We start from the raw sequence: 20,970 nt of genomic DNA, 5'->3' as shown, positions 1-20,970 counted from the left end.
AAAACATAAATGTAATTTTTTTTCTTTTTATTCAAAAGTTTCTCACAAAATATCTATTTATCTTTTATGTATATGATCATTTTGATAAATATTATACGTTTCTATTTTAAATGAAAGTAGAAAATTTTTCTTAAAGATTAATATTTGTATTTTTAGAAAAATCTCATGTGATATCTGTCACAGGTTGTGCTGTTAGAAGATTACTAATATGACAGATAGCGAGAAGAAACCCCTTTTGAGTTCTTCTGAGGAGGAAGAAGAAGAGTTGACAGGATGTGGCGCAACAGTGTGCTGCAACCCGAGACGAACGCTTCACAGATATTTAATCTTGATCATAATGTGTTTTTTGAGTTTTGGTAAGAAAATTTTATTTTTAATACTAATAGGGACATGTACATGTACAAGATTGCACTGCATGATATTTGACCATACATGTCCTTTGCTTGTAAACAGTTTGCTACAACTTCAGAGTGCTTCAAAGTGTTGTAAAAAGTTACCCTGTGGTAGTATGGGAATTTTATGCAATGATGGGAGACCTTCCTCTAATCTGATAATTAGCACTTTGAACAATTGGAGCAAGTCAAACTCCCTAGCACTGGCTTCATTGTATATGCCTTGCCAATTACACAAAACCTCTCCCTCAATCTGTTAAAGGGGCAGGTGCCACTTGAGGGTTCAAACAACAGCACCTTGTATAAGTTCTCAACTGTAAGTTACAGTATATGTACAGATATAGTTCAAATAATCATGACATTTGCTGAGGCATTTTTTTCAATCTGATGTTTAGCTTTCCTAGACAGCATAATTGCCTGGACTGCTGTAAGTGATGACCATTAGCAATTCCAAAGATGTCCATTTCTCCACTGGAAACTCAATGTATGCTAGAACTTTTTTGCACCAAGACAATGGAATATAACATTTTTTTCTTTCAAAGCAAATTATATGCTAAGACCATAAAATCAGATTTCAGATGAAAAACTTTGATTAGATTTTTCTAAGACTATGAACATGGGACATAAGTTGATTTGCCCTACCCTTGAATTTTTTTCTGAGGTGATCCCTGATACTTATAACTGTGCTAAAATGTTGCTTCCATGCACATTGTCGATTAATGAGATTCTGGTCAGATTAATGGGTTAAATTTCACTTAGGTGCATCATTGTTTTACAGGTAGTTATTTTTGTTATGACAATCCAGCTGCCCTACAGGATACTATGATAAAAGATTTGAAGATTTCTGAGAGTGCATTTATGGGGTTCTATTCATGGTATTCATGGCCTAATGTAATCCTGTGTTTTTTTGGTGGTTTTCTGATAGACAAAACATTTGGAGTACGTTTAGGAGCCATCATCTTTAGCTTGTTTGTTACTGCAGGACAGGTGAGTGTAAACTAACAATATACACTACAGTGTATGTAGTTCATCTGGTGTTGAATTCGCAAAATACAAAATGTATTTGTTGTTGTAAAATTAGTTGAATGAAAGTTTAATATCATAGTAAAAAATAGTATTGTGACATCATACATGTAACTTACATGTACAACCAATTTTAGACTTACAAATTTTTGTGATTACATTTATTCACATATATATAACATTACACTGGTATGTTTATTGTATCATATTAATGGAATAATGTACATGTACATTGATGTTTTTAGCAAAGATAGAGATAAAAAGGGCTCGGGGCTAAAGAATAATAATTTAGTTTCTTCTGATTTATTCCTTTATCATCACATAGGCGCAATTTTATCATGTGATTGTGATATCATATAACTTTGTTTGTTGATTTACTTGTTAAATTTAATTATTTTAAAATAAAATAAGAGTTTTTACATGTATAAAGAATGATTGTAATATATTTTCAGTCTGCTTGAAATAACATCAATGCCAGGGGTGCACACTTGAAAAGAAATAATTGAAATTATTTCTTTATAGAGTGAAAAAATACAACAATCATTTTTTAATTATCAAGGACTTCTGAGTCTTAGTATTTGGTAACTCTTTGGTTCCTACAGGTATTATACATGTACATGTATGTTGTTTAAGTTAGGGTTACTTATTGTACAAAAAGAGTCCCAATAAAAATGTCTGTTTTAATTCTGCTTCTTCCTAAATGGGCAAGTGAAAAGAAAATCACCCACTTTCAATGGCTTTTATTTTTAAATGAAATGATTGCAGTCTGTCGATGTAGTACTATACATGTACATTGTATTTATCACTTGAGTGCAATATGTACATATAAATGATACACAGAAAAATGAAAATAAACAAAGGGTTTATACTTTTATGACACTTCACAGCCCTGTTAAAGTTTACCCACTAAAATACTTTATGTTGAAAAGATGAATAATATACCAAGATAAAAAACATTTTTGAGCTGTTACAATGTTTACAAATGTATCTGTCAAAATGACATCACGACATATTGTTTCCTAGCAACCATCACTAATTTCCTACAAAATTTGGAGGGTTGTGGGTGATTTTTTTTCAATTCTAACGTATGGGCCATATGCTTCAACAAACTAAATGTTTTGTCAAAAAGTTGTTTTTATATAATAGGCCATTGTCATTGATTTATTCGGGTTTTGAAGCAGGTGTCAAAAATTTCCTGCTAAAAAAATGCAATGAAATCTAAGTGTTTTCTCAGATATGGCCATATTTGTTTTTGGGTGGAATTTTATCTATTAACTGAACCTACCCCTTTAGCATGCTTTACAACTCATTTCAGTTTAAAATGTGTTTTGTTTCTATTTTAGGTTGTGTTTGCATTAGGGGCATTAGTGAACCATGTTTGGCTAATGGATGTTGGAAGATTTATTTTTGGGTTGGTAATCATATTTTGTTGTTCTACTGTCAATGCTTTTATTTCTATTTACTATTTGGGTTCATAGATTTTCCAAGTTAGCAAACACACAAAAAATTATGATTAATTAAAACTAGAAACATGAAATAAAAGGTTTTTCATTTACTACTTCTAAGGTTCCAGGATTTTAAATTGAATTTCAAAATTTAAATGTGAGCTGCCTCGGTGGTCTTTTGGAACATACCTGGCCAAATTTTACCAAAGATTTAAAAATTGGCAGTCAAAATTAACTCTGCCAAGAAAAAGGCATATAGAAGATAGAGTGATGTATGGTTGGTTAAGAGTTAGAATAATGCGTCTCCTTGGAGAAGGGTTGCAGGGTCAGAAGAAATTTGGACTATCCAGTGGTGTAACATTCCTACCAGTGGACAATTGCTTTTTTGGAGCTAGCACATTGAAAATCTTGCTCAGCATGTCAGACTGAAACAAATGTATGAAAAACTGTAATGAAACAAACATTTGTTTAATACCACAATCATCTAATTAATGGTATAACTACATGTACAATGTACTTTGAAACAAGCCCCAAAATACATTTCCTTTTTAAGTTAAATGGATTTTTTACAGCCATCTACAGACAAGTCTGTCAGCAAAATATCTTGAGTTAATTTATTGGAGATGATGCCTCATTTTTTTACTCCCTGTAAAAATCGCTGAAATCTTTTCTATAATAAGTATTGTATAACAATGTCAAATTGCTTGAAGATATCTCTGCACTTATTTTACAGTGTATATCTAAATAACACAAGCTTAATCTGATACACTTGATTATCTTATCAGTGAGAAATATAACTCAGCTGAAACCAGTTAGCCCTAAATCACACTATTCTTTGGCACGTGTACAATGTAATTTTGGATTATTAAATTTTTATTTGTTTATTCTTTTTTATCTACTCTTTCTTTATATATTTTTATTTGTTTACAAACATTTAAAGATGGTAATTAATTTTTTTCTTTTTTATTTAATTATTAAAGTATTGGTGGAGAATCCTTATGTGTGGCACAGAACACTTATGCTGTGAAATGGTTCCAAGGGAGGGAACTCAATATGGTGTTTGGACTACAGCTGAGCTTTTCCCGAGTGGTATGGTTTAAATGCTGTAAAATTGTGTAATTTTGGAAATTTCAGACATTGACTCAGATAAAAGGTTTTGGATCTGAGTTTCACCATGCCCATTCATTTTTTCATTGACAGGTTTACATTGTATGTCAAGTTTCATAATGCTCAGTAAATATGGACAAGTTTAATAGTGCTTTTAAAAAAATGGCCAAAGATACTTAAGAGTATGCACAAAAAATTTGAGTCTGTAGGATTACAGGAAACACTGATATTTTTTGTTCTGCCTAAAAGAGATGAATTGATTTTATTCTTGCAGGGAAGTACAGTTAATATGAACATTATGCAGCCAATATACAAATATGTTGCCAACAGTGGACACAAAGGATATGAATGTCTTGGTATAGTGCTATTTGTTGGTAAGTTTATGGACTACTTTGGCATGCCAATCTAAGATTTTATAAGATGCCAATATTGGGTACCCAATTTTTTTTTCTAACCTTATGGGTTTTGAAGTATCTCCTGTTAACATTGAATGACTCATTGCTCAATTGCAGATTAACTTACCCTTCATTAAAGTCCTGCATTCCAAACTTAACAAATTTTAAAATACATTCAAGTTTTTTACTTCTTTTAAAATTAAACTGTCATGAAAGTTTCACAGTTTACAGTATTATAATCCTGATATTTTTAAAAATTTCTGTCTTAATGTTGTGTTTCTGAAACTTGAAATGAAAAGATAAAGTTATTACTGGGTTTTTAAATTATGTCAGGAATTTTCATTGATTGCATGTTTGAAAGATCCTTGATTTAAGCTATTTAATAATAATCAAGGTAACCAAGATTCTAATGGAAATCAAAAGAATGTAATCCAGGGACAAAGACCAAACATGAAAAACAGGTACACACAAGAAAAAAAAAGAGAACATAAAATAACCAAAATAATACATACTAAGTAACAAAAGTAAATGATCAAAATAACTTGGACTCCACTAAAAACTGGGAGCAAGTTATCAATGCAAGAAATACAAGATGAGACATTAAATATCACAGGTAATATGATGTTCTGCTGAGATATTCAGTGTTGACATTACTCAGTTTATTGGTAACATCACAGTTGATTTGATGTAATGTTGTCATCCAAAATTGCCAAAACATTTCAGTATCACAGCAGCAGTCCGAGATAGATAATATCAGACAACAAGAACAATAAAAAAATGATAAGTTGACATTAATTTGAAAAGTTTATATACTGTTATTCATTAAGATCCTATATTCTTAGTTTTTTTAAGTTAAGAGGGTGTCCACGTAAAAATCATTGAGTTGGTGGCACATGAAAAAATTTTGTTTTCAACTATTTCATACCGCAAAGGCATCCTTTTCTTAAAGTTGAATGTTGGCTATTGATTAACTGCAATTATTAAAGAGAAATAAATTACATTGAAAGCATTGAAATTTCATTGAAAAAAGGGAGATAACTCTCTCATTTTGTGCAAAATTTGGTTGCTTTCTTAGGGAACTGTAAAAATCATTTTCTGAGCTATCCATACAAAGATTTAAAAAAAATCTTTGTACTATTGGACATATATATATGATAAAAATATACAGACATTTTTATTGGGACTCTTTTTGTACAATAAGTAACCCTAACTTAAACAACATACATGTACATGTATAATGCCTGTAGGAACCAAAGAGTTACCAAATACTAAAACATTGGAACAAAAAATTCAGTGGGATAAAAATTACCCTCTGCCAACCATATCATAGGAAGGAACTGCCTTGTTTCTACATGGACAGCCTCTTAAAAGTAGTATCATTTCCAATGTGCTTAACATAAGCTATAACAAAAACATATTTTTGTTTGCTTTCAGGAGGAATTACTTGTATCTTATCTCTGTTTTGTGCTTTTGCAATTAGTTATTTTGATAAAAGAGCAGACAGAATCCTACAGAGAAAAGCTATATCTTCAGGTATTATATGCAATGTAATGATGCATTTCTCTGTCATATAAGTTCAGGAAATTTTAACTAAAACCATGCAGCAAATTGTAGTTACTTTAATTATGAATAAAAAAAAACAGTTATACAAACAGTACATACAAGAGGAAGTCTTAGACAAAACAAAGCTAGAAACACCTAAAGGACAACAGATTCATCAGTACTTATTGCAGGTATGTGTATGAAATATTACAAGGTAAGAGGTTTGAATTCTGTTCCTCCATACCCCAACCTCTTACTTCTGAGCGCCATATTGCATACTGCTCGTTCCAATGTTCTTTGAAATCAGCAGAATTATAGTAAAATATTTACCATTTAAAACATTTTATTCAGTTTCTTTACCCTTACACGAGAGAAGGTGACTATACTGAAGAAAAACAAGACCTACCTGATGAGAAAATCTAGCAATCCTGAAAATCTTTTGTAAAATCAGTTTAAATGAACTTTACATTTGGTGTTCAGCCTTTTGAATGTGTTAACCGGTTGATAAAGTTACGGATTTTAAAATTTGCGAAACAAAAAAATTAAATTAACCAACGAATTGCCTTTACCAACTTTAAGTTGGTTTTGTCAAATATAAATTGTATTCTGTAAAATTAGTGACCTAAATTCAAACTGTCACTTTGATAGCTGTGGTCATTAGAAATGTTTTCTAGGTATTTAACAAAAATTAAGCATTTTTATCACTTGATTTCTGGTGGGTTAAACTACTTTTATGTAAATAAAAGGCTTAAGATATTTTAAAACACATGTTAAGCTTATTCACATTTGCGGTCGCTTTCAACATTTCAGATGCTAGAGGTTAGGATGGCACCAAGTCAGAAAATAGCTTGCCAGACAACCTCAAGCACTGCTGGAAAATACCTCACCCATGAAGTTGCAGTAGGATTAATGTGTCAACGCATGTCTATCTATCCCTCAATCTTTTTTTTGTTATCGGAACTCCTTTAAAACAAAATTCACAAAATTTCTTACATAGTAAGGACACAATAATTACCTTGGGTCTCACTAACCACTTCTAACGTTTCCATTACTTTACATGTTAAAAAAGTAATTTTCAAAGTCTCACTGTGAATTCCCAGGACAAATGACATCTTAAAGCTGCATCTTTTTACCTGTTCTGCTAACTGACAGCATGGAGGCAAATTACTCACACATGTAAACAATATTCATACACTTAGTAGTTAATTACATATATGATTTTAAAGTACACATTCTCAGCTTCATTTTGACTACTTTTAATCATAATACACACAAATAATGCACTTACAATGCATAGGTCTAGGTTCAGTGTGTTTTTGGTACTACATAGGGGGGTGGCCATTTGACCCGGAAGTGGTTAGTGAGACTTTAAAAACATTTTATGAGTTTTTATGTTTTTCTTTTTTTACATTTTATGAAAGCTTGTGGTATTGTGAGTCTAATAAGACCAAAACTATCAAAATCAGACATAGGACTACAAAGAAATGGTCATTTTTATATCATGCCCCTCAGTGATATTTTCCCTAAATTACTAAAAAATTACAATTTTAACTAACTTGTCACACCAAATTGATACCTATGATAATTCAAGAAGTTGTAATAGTAAATATCATTTATCATTATGAAAAAAGAACAGATTTCAACAATTTATATCATACCTATTTCATTACTGTGTGATTCTAAGTCTGTGCTGTGTGACTATTTGAGTACTTTGAATATCCCAAGCAGTGACGTTGTGTATTTCATGGATGACGTCAAGTTATGAGTCACTGTTACTGATAAAAATCTTGTTGCTATGTTGTTTTTTAAAATACCTTGCACAATGCACCTCTTAAAAGATAGCCAGATTACCAATATCACTATACTGATTTTATGGGAAAATGGAAATAATGACCAGGAAAGGCAATTTTCCTCAAATTGTGCATCTGTGAAATATGCCATAATTTAATTTATGGTCTCACTAACCACTTCTAACGTTTCCATTACTTTACATGTTAAAAATGTAATTTTCAAAGTCTCACCGTGAATTCCCAGGACAAATGACATCTTAAAGCTGCATACTGTTGCAAAGCTTGGAAAATAAGGCTTCCAAAATCATTATGCTAATGGTACGATGATAGTAGAAATTCTTCACAAAATTTACTTGAATAAATAATACTGAAAATCCACATTTTTACCTGTTCTGCTAACTGACAGCATGGAGGCAAATTACTCACACATGTAAACAATATTCATACACTTTTGTAGTTAATTACATATATGATTTTAAAGTACACATTCCCAGCTTTATTTTGACTACTTTTAATCATAATACACACAAATAATGCACTTACAATGCATATGTCTAGGTTCAGTGTGTTTTTGATACTACATAGGGAGGTGGCCATTTGACCTGGAAGTGGTTAGTGAGACCTTGAATTTTGTTGGTTATGCCCCTTTGCATTATATGACTGAAGGATCTTGTCATGATGATCATTTAAACCAATTCTGATCAGAAGATGAATAGAAAGAAAAATGTTTGAATTTTTTCCAATTTTAGGTCATAGTTTTTGTCTCGTCTGTGACAAAAGTCGCGGAAGGCGAAACTAGGGTTTTGTTTTCAGGCGGTGGCGGCAAGTGTCCACAAACTTAATGTTAAGTTTTCAGATAAGTTCATTTAAACATGAACCCCTTATGCTTGGTCAATGATATTTGGTGTACAGATGCATTTCCATCATTGCGTCACAAATTAATGCCAATTTTACAAATATATCCTCGCAGTCATATTCTGTTGACTTAAAAAATTTAATGTTATAGTTTAATGTTAAGTTTTCTGATAAGTTCATATCAACATGAACCCCTTATGGTAGGTCAGTGATTTTTGGTGTACAGATGTATTACCATCATAGCATCACAAATTCATGCCAATTTTACACATATACCCCCACAGCCTTGGTTTGTTGACTTAGAACATTTAATGTTTAAAGTTCAACATTTTGGTTTATTATAGTTCATATAGGCATTTTTATTTGAATTCCGTCCACGGCATGAATGGAAGTGATTTATAGTCCCTTGCTATTATGCCCCTCTTTAATGGTGATCCCTCTTTTATGGCCATAAATTTCTTATGTCTACTTTTCCTTAAGTTATATAGATTCTATACAATTATTCCCTCCATATATCCCCAACCTCTTATACTGTCACAAATTAGTCTGGTTGAAAAGGTGGCGATATAACAAAGGTGCACTCTATTATTTTTTCACTGATTTTTCTTTTTTTCTGGTTCTCCTTTCTTTGCATTTGCTTTTGTTTGAAGAAAACTCAAAGGGAACTTAATTGATTTCTATGAAGCTTGTTCATCCAACTGTCACCTAGTGCATTTTGTAGTGATAACACAGTAATGACAATTTTTGTAATTTCATATTATTATACATAATAAAATAATAACACAAAAAATAATATTTTACAAATACACCATTATATTGACAATATCGAAAAGGCGACACTTGGTGATAATAGTTTATTTTATTTTAAAAGATGAAGGAATTGAATAATTGATAGTTGATTTAAGCATGATATACCATTATATATAGGAAGTGTGCAGCAAACGGTATCAATGCTGTAAAAAAAATGCTTCTTGATAGAAAATGCTCCATGCATAATGTGATGCTTTTGAAAATGTCTTTGGGAGAACACTAGTCATTACAACTCGCCTCACACTACTTCACAGAATATAATGAAATTTTGAATGGAGGAAGGATACAATACTGTGAAAGTACTGTTTTTCATGGAGTACCAATTTTCATGGTTTTCGTGGATAGACCAAACCACCAAATTGGTTCTCAACGAATAGGAGAATTCTGTAGATGTGTAACCGAAAACTTCAAAACCACGAAATCAATAAACCACAAACTTGTGTTTCTCCCCTAATCCACGTAAATTGATATCCATGAATAAAAGTACTATCACAGTATGTAGTTGTGCATATTAAATCACAGTATGTGGTTGTGCATATTAAACCACAGTATGCATATTATAAGGAAATTTTTTACCTTTCAGTTTTGCCCTTTTTAACTTAGTTTCATTAACTACAATTTCAACAAAGTGAAACCACTCCCATCATACCATACCATGTCTATGTAACTTTGTTATTTGGTTTGGAGAATAAAGAATTGAATTGAATACTGTCAAAAGTGGCTAATTTGCTTTTATTTGCATCTCAATTTCTGAAAATTTCCAACTGTATATTGAAACCTGCTTCCATGTGGTAGGTGTAGGGTGTCAGTTTGCTCAATACGTCCTTTCATTGCCATAAGGGAGAATGTTTGTTATATATGATCATTTGAAGAATTCATTTATGTTATGACTTTGAAGCTACTCAATATCATTGTTCTTGAATGGGAAGAATTGGGATTGAATTTACATACGATTAGGATATAACTTTTTGTAAGTTTAAACTGGTCTGGAGCTGGCATGTCAATTAACTGCTAGTAGTCCTTGGTTTGTACATTTGTGTAATTTATATTAAGTTTCTTTATTTTCGTTGTAACAAGGGACTCAGACGTTTTTGAATTGATTTATAGGTGTGTTTAATTGTGTAATAATTTTTCCTCATTGGCCAGATTTTAAAGGGAGGTGGTTGTGGTCATGCCAAAGTACTTAAACCCCACAATGTTTTTTGCTCCTGTCCCAAGTCAGGAGTTTCCGGTCTCTGTATGGCTTGTTTCGTTTTTACCTTTAGTTTATTTTTATGTTACTTGAGTATAAAGGGGCAACTTTTTTCGATGTTTTGTGGCCAGCTGCAGCCTGCCCTGTGGTGTGAGTTTTTTGTAGGTGTTTGTTGAAGACCAGTGGGTGGCCTTGGGCTGACATTTTCATTCCGATGGAGTTGTCTCTTACATATTCACGGTACCTATTCTCGTTATATCTAATACAAATATACTTATTTTTGTTTCAATAATCAAGTTATATTTTTTTATGTTTTCCCTGTATCCAAACACTACATACAACATTTAGGCATTCATTTATTAAGTGCAGACTCCTAATGCCTATATTTCTGTTTCAGATGAAGCAATAAGAATGTCTGATGTAAAAGATTTTCCTGTTAGTATGTGGTTATTATGTGTGATATGTGTGATGTATTATGTTGCAGTGTTTCCGTTTATTGGATTGGGATTGTAAGTAAATTGCAATAAATAAAAATAAATCCAAACAAAAACTTTTAAAAAAAAAAGCAAAGACAAAAACAAAATGATGAGTAATTTTGTTTTGGGGAATATTGTCTTCCTTCAGTGGTGTACTCTGCATTGGTAGGTCTGAAATTCCCATGGCTAGAAAGTTGTCTTTTGAGGGTTTTTGGCTGAATTTCACATAGTGATAATTGGGTTATAGTATGTTTTATGTTGATTGGTTGGGCGGTAGGCAGGGAAATTATTTTCATAACACTTTTCTCAGCAACTACTAGTCACAGCCTCTAGATATTTGGTATCCAGCATCAGGTAATGGGTCCCATATTTGGGGACCTGATTCAGGCCTGTCAGACATCTACTTCCTGTTTAAAGAAATTCAACCATTGCTGTCTGACTCTATGAAGGTTAATATTGTGTAAAAATCATGGGTAATACAGCTTTAGTTTAAAAAAAAACTCATTTTTGTTGAAGTCATGACTGTAAGAATGATTATACCTATTTCACTGAGCATCTTACTCTGGCATCTTACAAATTAATATAATAGAAATGAAAGGATACTTGTTATATATATTTTTTTGGCACTTCATCAATGTGATGTAAACAATATACAGTAAAAAAAGCAAGTAGCAAAATTACCAAAAAAATTATTGTAGATTGGATATCAATTTGGAAGATAATTAAGTTGTTTTTTTTTTTGTTGCTGTTTGTAATTGTTAAGGGTTTTAACTTTTTGGTTGAATCAAGCTGTGCCCTGTGAAGCATTTTTTTTTTATAAGAAAATAGTCTTTAATAATCTGTATCTTCTTGTTTTTTTTTAATTCAGTGTTTATTGAAAGTCAAGTGGTAACCACTCATTATATCTAAAATTTTAAATCTTAAAATAAACTAGTCCATGTAGTTGAGGGAATGTTTTCTTGTTTTGTGCTTCTTTTTGTCAAATGGCTATAGCTCATATGGAACCACACTGTATACAAATGTATATGTACTTTTTGCTGTTTTGTGAAAATTTAAACCATTGTGTCTGTTGAAAGCTAATCATCTGTTTAGCACTGTCATTGTTGTAGTCAAACATTTAAAAAAAATTTTTTTTCTCTATTTTAGAGTTTTCTTTGAAATGAAATGGAATTTTGATCCAAGTATTGCTAACAATGTAAACAGGTATGTTAAAACTATCACAATGACATATCACAGTGAAAACTATTACAATGACATATCACAGTAAAAAACTATCACAATGACTTATCACAGTAAAAAATATCACAGTGACATATCAGTGTTAAAACTATCACAATGATATGTCTATCTGATCAAAATGATATATTACAGTAAAAAAACTATCACAGTGACATATCACAGTAAAAACTATCACAGTGACATGTCACAGTAAAAACTATCACAGTAAAAAAACTATCACAGTGACATCACGGTAAAAACTATCACAGTGACATATCACAGTAAACACTATCACTGTAACATATCACAGTAAACACTATCACAGTAACATATCACAGTTAAAACTATCACAGTGACATATCACAGTAAACACTATCACAGTAACATGGCATAATCGGAACTGTTAAAGTTACATATCACTGTCAAAACTATAACAGTGACATGTCACAATGACATATAGCAATCAAAACTTACTTGTTTTCCACTTCAATGTCTACTGATAATAATTTACATGTTTGTATACTTTTTTTTCAGTTTAGTATATATTATATCAGCAGTAGCCTCCCCTGTTTTTGGGTTCCTTATAGATAAAAGTGGCAAGAACATATTCTGGGTGATCTTAGGAACAATAATTACCATAGGTTGTCATGCTATGTTGGCATTTACATTTATAAATCCTTATGTAGCTATGGTAAGTATTGAATTGACAGGTTTCTGGTACTGTAAACTGGGAAAATTTCAGGACAGTTTTATTTTCATTATTTTCTTGATAAAACTTGTAACACTAAAATTAAGCTGATGGCCTATTTTTGTACAGAATTGACATTTTCATCAAATCTTTCCTTGAATCAAAGTTCAACCACTTGAAATTGAAGATTTTAGGAAAATCTGGATTTGAGATTTCTTTATGAAACCCAGGCCTGATGTCACTCAATGAGCACATTTTTATACATTTATTTATAACTTTATTGCAATGTATTTTTTAAACCCCCACTTTGAGTTTGAGGTATATAGTGATAGGAGTGTCTGTCCTTTCGTTCGTACTTCTTCCTTCGTTATGCAAAGTGGTACCCATCTCTTATCCATTACTCCTCCTACACCACTGTATGGAATTTAATGAAACATTTGTTGAATCTTTATTACATATTCTCCTATTTTATATTATGATCCTTATCAAGTAGGAGGTAAAATAATGCATGTTATCAAATTGGGGAGTGGAGATATCAAGTTAATGAGCATTGCTCAATTTTTTCTGATTTTCAAATTATTTTTTTACAGATTACAATGGGATTTGCATATTCTATATTAGCCAGTGCACTATGGCCTATTGCTGCTCAAGTTGTACCAAATACACAATTAGGGACAGCCTATGGAATGTAAGCTAACCATCACCATTATCAGTTACTGTATATTTAGAAATTATTGCTTGTATTAATTAATGCAATTTAATGATTTATGGGTAAAATGCTATTTTTTTAATCTTTGTGAAACATCCATGACAATAATGTTAAGAACTCCTTGATGTGAGTTTAATTTATTGCAAATTGAGGGCAGTTGCATTTATTGCAATAATATCAATACAGCAATAATTCATGAGGAAACAATTTGCTTCTGTGTAATGTTAAAAATACTGCAGAAGTTTTTACCCTATACAACCAACTCAGGAATAGTTACACAGTTAATAAACAGGTGTAAATTGTCGAGAGGTTGGTTATCCTTAATGGTGACTTGGTCACGATTTAAAAAAAAAAATGACCCCTTTAAAAATGATTTCATTCCATAAAAACAATGGACTCGTGATAAATATTTTATTTAGTTTTAGAATATTAGATGACTCTTCGAAGTTAGAGAGCATTGAAATGTAACCAAAGGGTGTTCTAGGTTACCCAAAGAAATCATAATTTTATTGGTATAAAACCCATACATCTAGACTATTACAGTAATACATACAAATATAAAAAAAAAATACAGAACATATTTGTACAATACTTATTATATACACAAATCTTATTGAATGTAATGTTATCTCTGTTTTAAGTGATTTGGTTGGTAACAATTTCACATCTCCTATGGTTTAAATACAGTTTTATATAATATGCCATTTTCATTACAGATGAATAAAATGAAATTGCATTCATAATTTAATTATGCCCCCCCACACTTGATGGGGATACAAATTCCTTTTGCTTGTCCATCTGTCTGTTCAACACACTTTTGTTAGCTCAACCCCTGGAATACTATTTCTTTATGAAACTTTGCAGGTAGTAAGGACATGATATGTAGTTGTTCATGTTACCAGGAATATATGATCCACTGAAGTCATTAAGAATTATGTTAACCCTTTGAACTATTGAAGTGGGGGATGCATATGTTTTTGTAGGCAAAACTTTAATTTGATTTATTAACAGATCGTACCACTGAATAAATTTTGTCAAGCCAGAACTATGTCGTTCTATATATAAAACAATCATCTTTCACACGTGTGAAATTTCTAGAATTGTTCTGTAAAGGAGAGTATTGAATTTTAGGCAACTACTCAGCCTTTTCCGCTAATCTAAAAACAACTTTCTTCCATGTAATGAGAAAGGCTGAGTGGTTCTGATTAAAAAAAAAGTCAATAATTTTCGTCCCTTGATATTTTGCTAACTGTATATGTGTATGTTTTAGTAAATGTATATGTGGATGCACCTACATGCATACAGAGGGAGATATATTTCCATCTTTCTTCTTACCTTGTGAACAATAATATATAATTTTACAACAGTTATCTGCAATATGGTTTAATAAAACAGGTTGCTATAAAACATGGGTTGGAAAACTTTGTAGTTATGCTGGGGTGTCAAGCTTTCAATATGCAATGGTGTGAGATTTAAAAAATTTTGAAAGATCATCATCAAAGAAAAATGCAGCCAGATCAGCTTCTAAATGTGTGAACCTCACAATAATTCCATTAGTTGGCAGAGCAGAGTATGAATATTTGGTTGACCAAACAATTCAAAGTTCACAAAATGCATGAATACTTTGTATAAGGCTATTTACAGTTTCAATTTAAAGAGGTAGATGTAGGGTAAGGGACACAACTCTTGAAATCAGTGATATGTTTGTATTATATTCAATTAACCAAAGCCTTTTAAGATTTCATTTGAAACAGAGTGAAATAAATCCAAGTCGTTTGATGCTTACAGAAGATTGATGTAAAATGCTGAATACAAACATTCCAATGATTAATAAGAGTTGTGTCCCTTACCTTAGGTCTACTTCCTTAAAACATTACCAATATTCATTGACATCATTAGAACTAGAGTATATCTTCTGTATTATGGGAAGAGTATGTATTTTAATACATGTACCTTATATCTATTGGACAGAATGCAAGCCATACAAAATTTAGGATTGGGAGTGGTGGCAATTATTGCTGGAGCTATAGTTGACTCAAAAGGATATTTAGTTTTAGAGGTCTTTTTCCTTGTTTGCCTATGTGGTATGTATAAATTGGTCATGGTTTGTGATTTGTACATATAGATATATCCTGGATGGGCCTGCTTTTGAATGTTTGGGTTCTGGCAATGTTAATTCAGTTTAGGGAAACATAATTTGTTTTCATCTGCAAGCAGAGTGAATAGGCTTAAATATGAGAAAACTTGTATGGAGTTGGATAAAAAATAGGGCTGAATAAGAGGCCGTTAGTTTACAGTGCCCACACATAATGGAGATTTTTGGTAGGAAGGGGTCCATTTTTTGCATTTTTTGGTCCCTCATTAAGGCTGCATGATTCCATAATGCTTTATGTCACCTGGAAACTATAAAGGAATGATGTCTCATCAGTTTTACTATATCAACCCCTTGTGTGAGTCAATTCTGCTTTTTCACATAAATGATGCTTCTGGGACCCCAGACCTTCCACAATTGGTCCACAATATTCCTTACCACTATGGTCATACTGGGATGATTGATTTTGGGTTTTAGTATTTCAACTGTTTAGTAATAAGGAACCAAAAAGGGGCCAGAAATGAGCATTTTCCTGAAGTCTGGTCTGTATCTTGACAGAGTTAATAGATCTTTATTAAATTGTACTACACAGTGTCATAAAACTTATAATTTCTTAGTTTTAATATATATTTATATTGTTTTTGCCTTGTAAAATGTGTGTTTTGCAATATTTTTTCTCCTCTAAAATGTGTAATTTTTTTTTATGAAGTTTGAATCTGTTCCTACTGACTGCTGAGGATAAAACATATTTTCACTGAAGATGTTAATAGGCTGCTTGATTTTTTTCCCCACTAATCATCAGAAGAAATGGAAGCATAACTCTAAAAAATCAAAATAATTATAGATTTACTTTCATGAAACTTTCACTACTGATGTTGAGTGGAAACTGAACAATACATGTACAGAAAAAAAAATATGGCTTCTTTTTTAGTAACTTCAGATATTTATATTTTCAGTTTCATTGATAGCTGCTGTTTTGTTATACCTCATAGATGCTGCAAAAGGTAAGTTAGATTAGTAAACACATTTTCCTCCATCACACAGAAACAAAAATAGCCATATATACATATCTCATTAAGTACCAATCCATATAAAGTTCAAACACTGACAAGAGTAGAGGTTATTCAAGGTGCAGAAAAATCCACTGAACAAGCAAAAATTTTTGTGTCTCCATACACCATATTGTTATACACCATACATCATACACCATACATTATGCACCATACATTATACACCATACACCATACATTATACACCATACATCATACACCACACACCATACATCACACACCATACATTATACATCATACACCATACACAATACACCTTACACCATACATCATACATCGTACACCATACATCATGTGTTTATGTAATTATTGTCCCTTTATAAAATTCTGTATTTTTGAGAAAACTATACATTCATCTCTCACATAAATCTAACAAATCAAGAGTCATAACTCTTGAAAAGTACCATTTTATACACAGTCTGTATAATTTTTATCTCAATAGTGCAACACTCGAATGAAAAACTAAAGAATCTTATGTGGTCTGTGTTTACAAATAAGAAAAGTAAATCTGATGGGTTTTTGACATGCATGAATCACCTCCTGTCTGATTTTTAGAGAGACTGATACTTAAGAAAACATTGTGAAATGCATATCTGTATAGGTGATGATGATCATTTATTGGATTTGACCGGCACAGTGGGTGTCTTGCATGAAGGAGGAAGTGCTCAACTCTCCTAATATCTGAGTTCACTTCAGTGTTTATTGGGGGGTTTGTGCTGTTCGTTTTTGGTTGTGTTTCACATAGTGAAAATCATGTTACAGTATGGTGAATATTGGTGGAGGGGACAACCAGGGAAATTATTTTCGAAGACTTTTCTCAGTCTACTAATTGTGGCTTTTTGATATTTGATGCCCAGCATCAGGTAGTGGTCCCATATCATTGGATCTCTTTTGGGCCTGTTGGACATCAACTTTGTGTTTAATGAAATTCTGCCATTTTTGTCTTAGGTCCATTTTTCTGTGTTTTTGTTACATGTAGTTTTTTTAAAGTGTTTTAAAGTCCTTGGTGTGTTGTTCTTTTGGTATTTCTGGCGTTATATTGTCATAGGATGTCCATCATTTAAAGAGTAATCAAGGGAACCAAGGTTATGGCGGTAATCAAAAGAATGTAATCCAGGGACAAAGACCAGACATAGAAAACAGACATACACAACAAAGAACATAACGTAACTAAATTAATACATACAAAGTAACAAAAGCAAATGAGCAACTCAGACTCCACTAAAAACCGGGAGCATGGACCAGGTGCACTGGTAGGGTAAGTTATTAAACCTTAGTTATTGCTACTCCTTAGGTAATGGTATTTAGTAGCATTACTAGAGTGTTGTCATTAGAGCTGAAGCTTTCATTTTCTTTTATCATTACCATGGTGATACTTACAATTGATGATTTTTTTCCTTTGAAGCTCCCATTTGCTTGTAGCTCTACTACATTGTATTTGTTAGTACTGAAAATGTATTGTTTCTAAATCAAAAGTTAATGCATTGTAGGTGGTAAACTGAATTTGAGTGCAAAGGAAAGACAAAGGATTAAAGAGCAGGAAGAAGAAGAAAAAGAAAAAGAAGAGTAATTTTTTTTCAATTAGCATTTTATGGAGAGATCTTATATAGCATGATCCTTTAAACAATCAAGCAAACTCTTTTTTTTGTTCTGATCTGTAGCTCATTTTTGAATGGTTAACTTGAACAGATAAAGTAATAGGTAAAGGTAGCTCTTATTTATCGTAAAACACAAGGTGAATACTCATTCATATAAAACGGTTAATATAGGTCTATAGGACTTTTAACTACAGGTGATGTGAAGTTGTGGCATTGTTTATAGGCTAGTGAGTAATTGGCCCTTGCACAACAAAACATGAAAAAAATATTAAAGTCTAAAAATATTCTTCAAAGCTGGTAACTTTTTGCTTGGATTTGCCATGGAAGTTATGAATATTATTAGTCTTAAGTATTTTTCAAGTTTTTTTGGCACTTTGGTCTGATTTTGGAATAACTCAACTTCCAGACACATTTAATAATTTTAAGTTCTATTTATCACCAAGTTATTACATGCAAATGGGTTAAGTAGATTCACTGCAGAGGCAGACCCAGAGATTTTGATAAGGTGGGAGGTTCAAGAATATTATTTACTCATTTTTGGCCAAATTCTTTGCGAAATTAACAAAATAGTCCAACAAGAGGGGGTTCTGAGCCGAAGTATGACCCTGGATCTGCCACTGTTTACTGGGACAAAAAGCAGGCCAGCATGTAATAAAGATGCATTCAAACTAATATACCTACTTAATGTACATTGTTTGATATATAGCATTTCATTTTATCTTGTAGGAAAAAGCCTATGTAGAAGAGAGAAATAAAACAAAGTAACTGATGTTGTGCCAAACAGAGAACTGTTATAGTTCCTTAGAGATTACAACCAACAAGCAATACTATGATAAAACATGCAACTTTTCCTTTATAACATCAGGAAAGTCTTACTCAATCTGTTTATACTCAAACTTTTATATTTATTTATTTGTTTTAATACAGTGAAACCTGTCTAAACTAATCACCTGTAGACTACGGATATTATTTGGTTTAGTCAGTTGTTTGGTTTAGACAGGTGTTTGGTTTACCAGGTTTAAAATACTTAAAGACTGATGTGAAGGGATTTCAAAAAGTGTCTGGAAAGGTTTTCAATTTATTCAGAGTTTGGTTTAGATACGTTTCACTGTGTTATTGAATTGATTCCAATTCCATACTTAATTGTTGGATTTTACTCATGTTAAACAATTAGAATGAACATTTTAGTTATTAACCATGGTCAACGAATATTTGTGGAGGTTGCATATTTTAAATTTCTTTGCTGGTTAATGGAATACATCCTATTATGCCTTGAAAAGGATATAATCTAATATTTGATCAGAATTCAGTTTCAACTTATATATATATATATATATATATATATATATATATATATATATATATATATATATATATATATATATATATAAGTCTAAAGGATTGTACAACAATACCGATAAAGATGTTAACACACTATAATAAAGTATATAATGGGCCAAATTTTCAGTCAACAAATGACTTTCTTCAGTGCCTTAAATAAACTGAGTGTGTATGAAAGTAAATGGTTTGTGAACACTTATGACTGGACGATCCGATACCCATTAAGTTTGCTGGTTGGCAGATTCCTTTAGACTTTATATATATATATATATATAGAGAGAGAGAGAGAGAGATTAAAAACTCCCATTCTTCAGTACATATGGCCAGTTTAAGCAAGTATCAGTCTTTGTAAGAATCACACAAATTTTGTAATATGTGATACACACCTTTCTTTTTAAGTTGCTTTATGGGTCTGTATGATGAAATGTATAGTTATTCATTCCAATCTGTTCTTAGAAGACAATTCACACCGAAAAATCAATAGTTACTTTTGTGTTTCTGTGTCATTTACAAAGTTATCTCACTTAATTTTGAGTTCCACAATATACACTATATAATTAATACCTCCTAAGGACAATGGTTATTTGAAAACCCACATGATAATTTCTGTTTACTGTAACATTTTAACATATCAAAATAAAAATATACAGACTTTTCAACCATATATCACATTTTGTATGATTTTTACCTGGAATGCTACTCAAATTCATTATTTTGTTACATGCTGTCATTTAATTCATTAATTATCATCACATCCTTCATAATTGCAAACCATTAACAGTCATTTTCAACTCAATAAAATACCTGAAAATATTGCATATTTTCAATCATCTATTTGAAAAAAAAAGCATTTTCATCCCATTACATACCAACAATATATGAGTTTTTTGGATCTATTGAATCCTGACTGAAGCTAACCTCATCAAGTATTGTAGGGGCAAAGTTACCTTGGGTATTAGAAATGTCTATTGAGATTTGGCCAAATCCTTCCATTTCAGCAAGTGTGTATTTGAAGATATTCTCTATTTGATATTTTCTTTATGAAACCAGAACTAGGTCTTATGTGTCTTTGAAATGCCTGAAAAGGACGGTGTAATCCAGGTAAAAAAGAACACTCTAGTCCGTAAGAGACAAATTTGAAGACACATGCAAGTGTTAACATTAAATGCATGGAAATTTACAGAAAAGAGCTGGGCACCAATAAAATACAACAGAAGGGCCCTTGTG

The 20,970-nt window shown here is 31.7% G+C and overlaps 1 protein-coding gene across 2 annotated transcripts; it reads left to right on the top strand.

Annotated features, from left to right (window-relative positions):
- Positions 1–147: 147 nt before the first annotated feature.
- LOC148625493 (lysosomal dipeptide transporter MFSD1-like) lies at positions 148–19,589 on the top strand. Of its 2 annotated transcripts, XM_088569082.1 has the most exons (14): positions 148–356; positions 1,171–1,379; positions 2,759–2,826; positions 3,841–3,949; positions 4,242–4,341; positions 5,797–5,895; positions 10,949–11,060; positions 12,174–12,230; positions 12,780–12,936; positions 13,524–13,621; positions 15,614–15,726; positions 16,691–16,738; positions 18,295–18,370; positions 19,129–19,589. In XM_088569082.1, the coding sequence occupies exons 1-14, from the start codon at positions 209–211 to the stop codon at positions 19,142–19,144; spliced, it is 1,410 nt and encodes a 469-aa protein (XP_088425208.1). In that variant the 5' UTR covers positions 148–208; the 3' UTR covers positions 19,145–19,589. The 2 variants fall into 2 exon arrangements, with proteins under 2 accessions (XP_088425208.1, XP_088425209.1); XM_088569083.1 differs by lacking the exon at positions 19,129–19,589 and having other exon boundaries at positions 18,295–18,374.
- The last annotated feature ends 1,381 nt before the right edge of the window (positions 19,590–20,970 follow it).

Source organism: Perna viridis, chromosome 2 (genome assembly GCF_037379345.1).
Source record: "Perna viridis isolate PV_CMFRI_1.1 ecotype Kerala chromosome 2, ASM3737934v1, whole genome shotgun sequence".
Classification (NCBI taxonomy): domain Eukaryota; kingdom Metazoa; phylum Mollusca; class Bivalvia; order Mytilida; family Mytilidae; genus Perna; species Perna viridis.
The sequence above is the reverse complement of the archived record's forward strand: the minus strand, read 5'-3'. Positions and strand labels throughout refer to the sequence as shown.

Bases quoted from the DNA above. Each gene is read 5' to 3' on its own strand.
- LOC148625493 (XM_088569082.1), top strand. From the start codon at position 209: ATGACAGATAGCGAGAAGAAACCCCTTTTGAGTTCTTCTGAGGAGGAA. The intron at 1,380-2,758 runs GTGAGTGTAAAC...TTTCTATTTTAG, and splicing joins TGTTTGTTACTGCAGGACAG to GTTGTGTTTGCATTAGGGGC. The intron at 2,827-3,840 runs GTTGGTAATCAT...TAATTATTAAAG, and splicing joins GTTGGAAGATTTATTTTTGG to TATTGGTGGAGAATCCTTAT.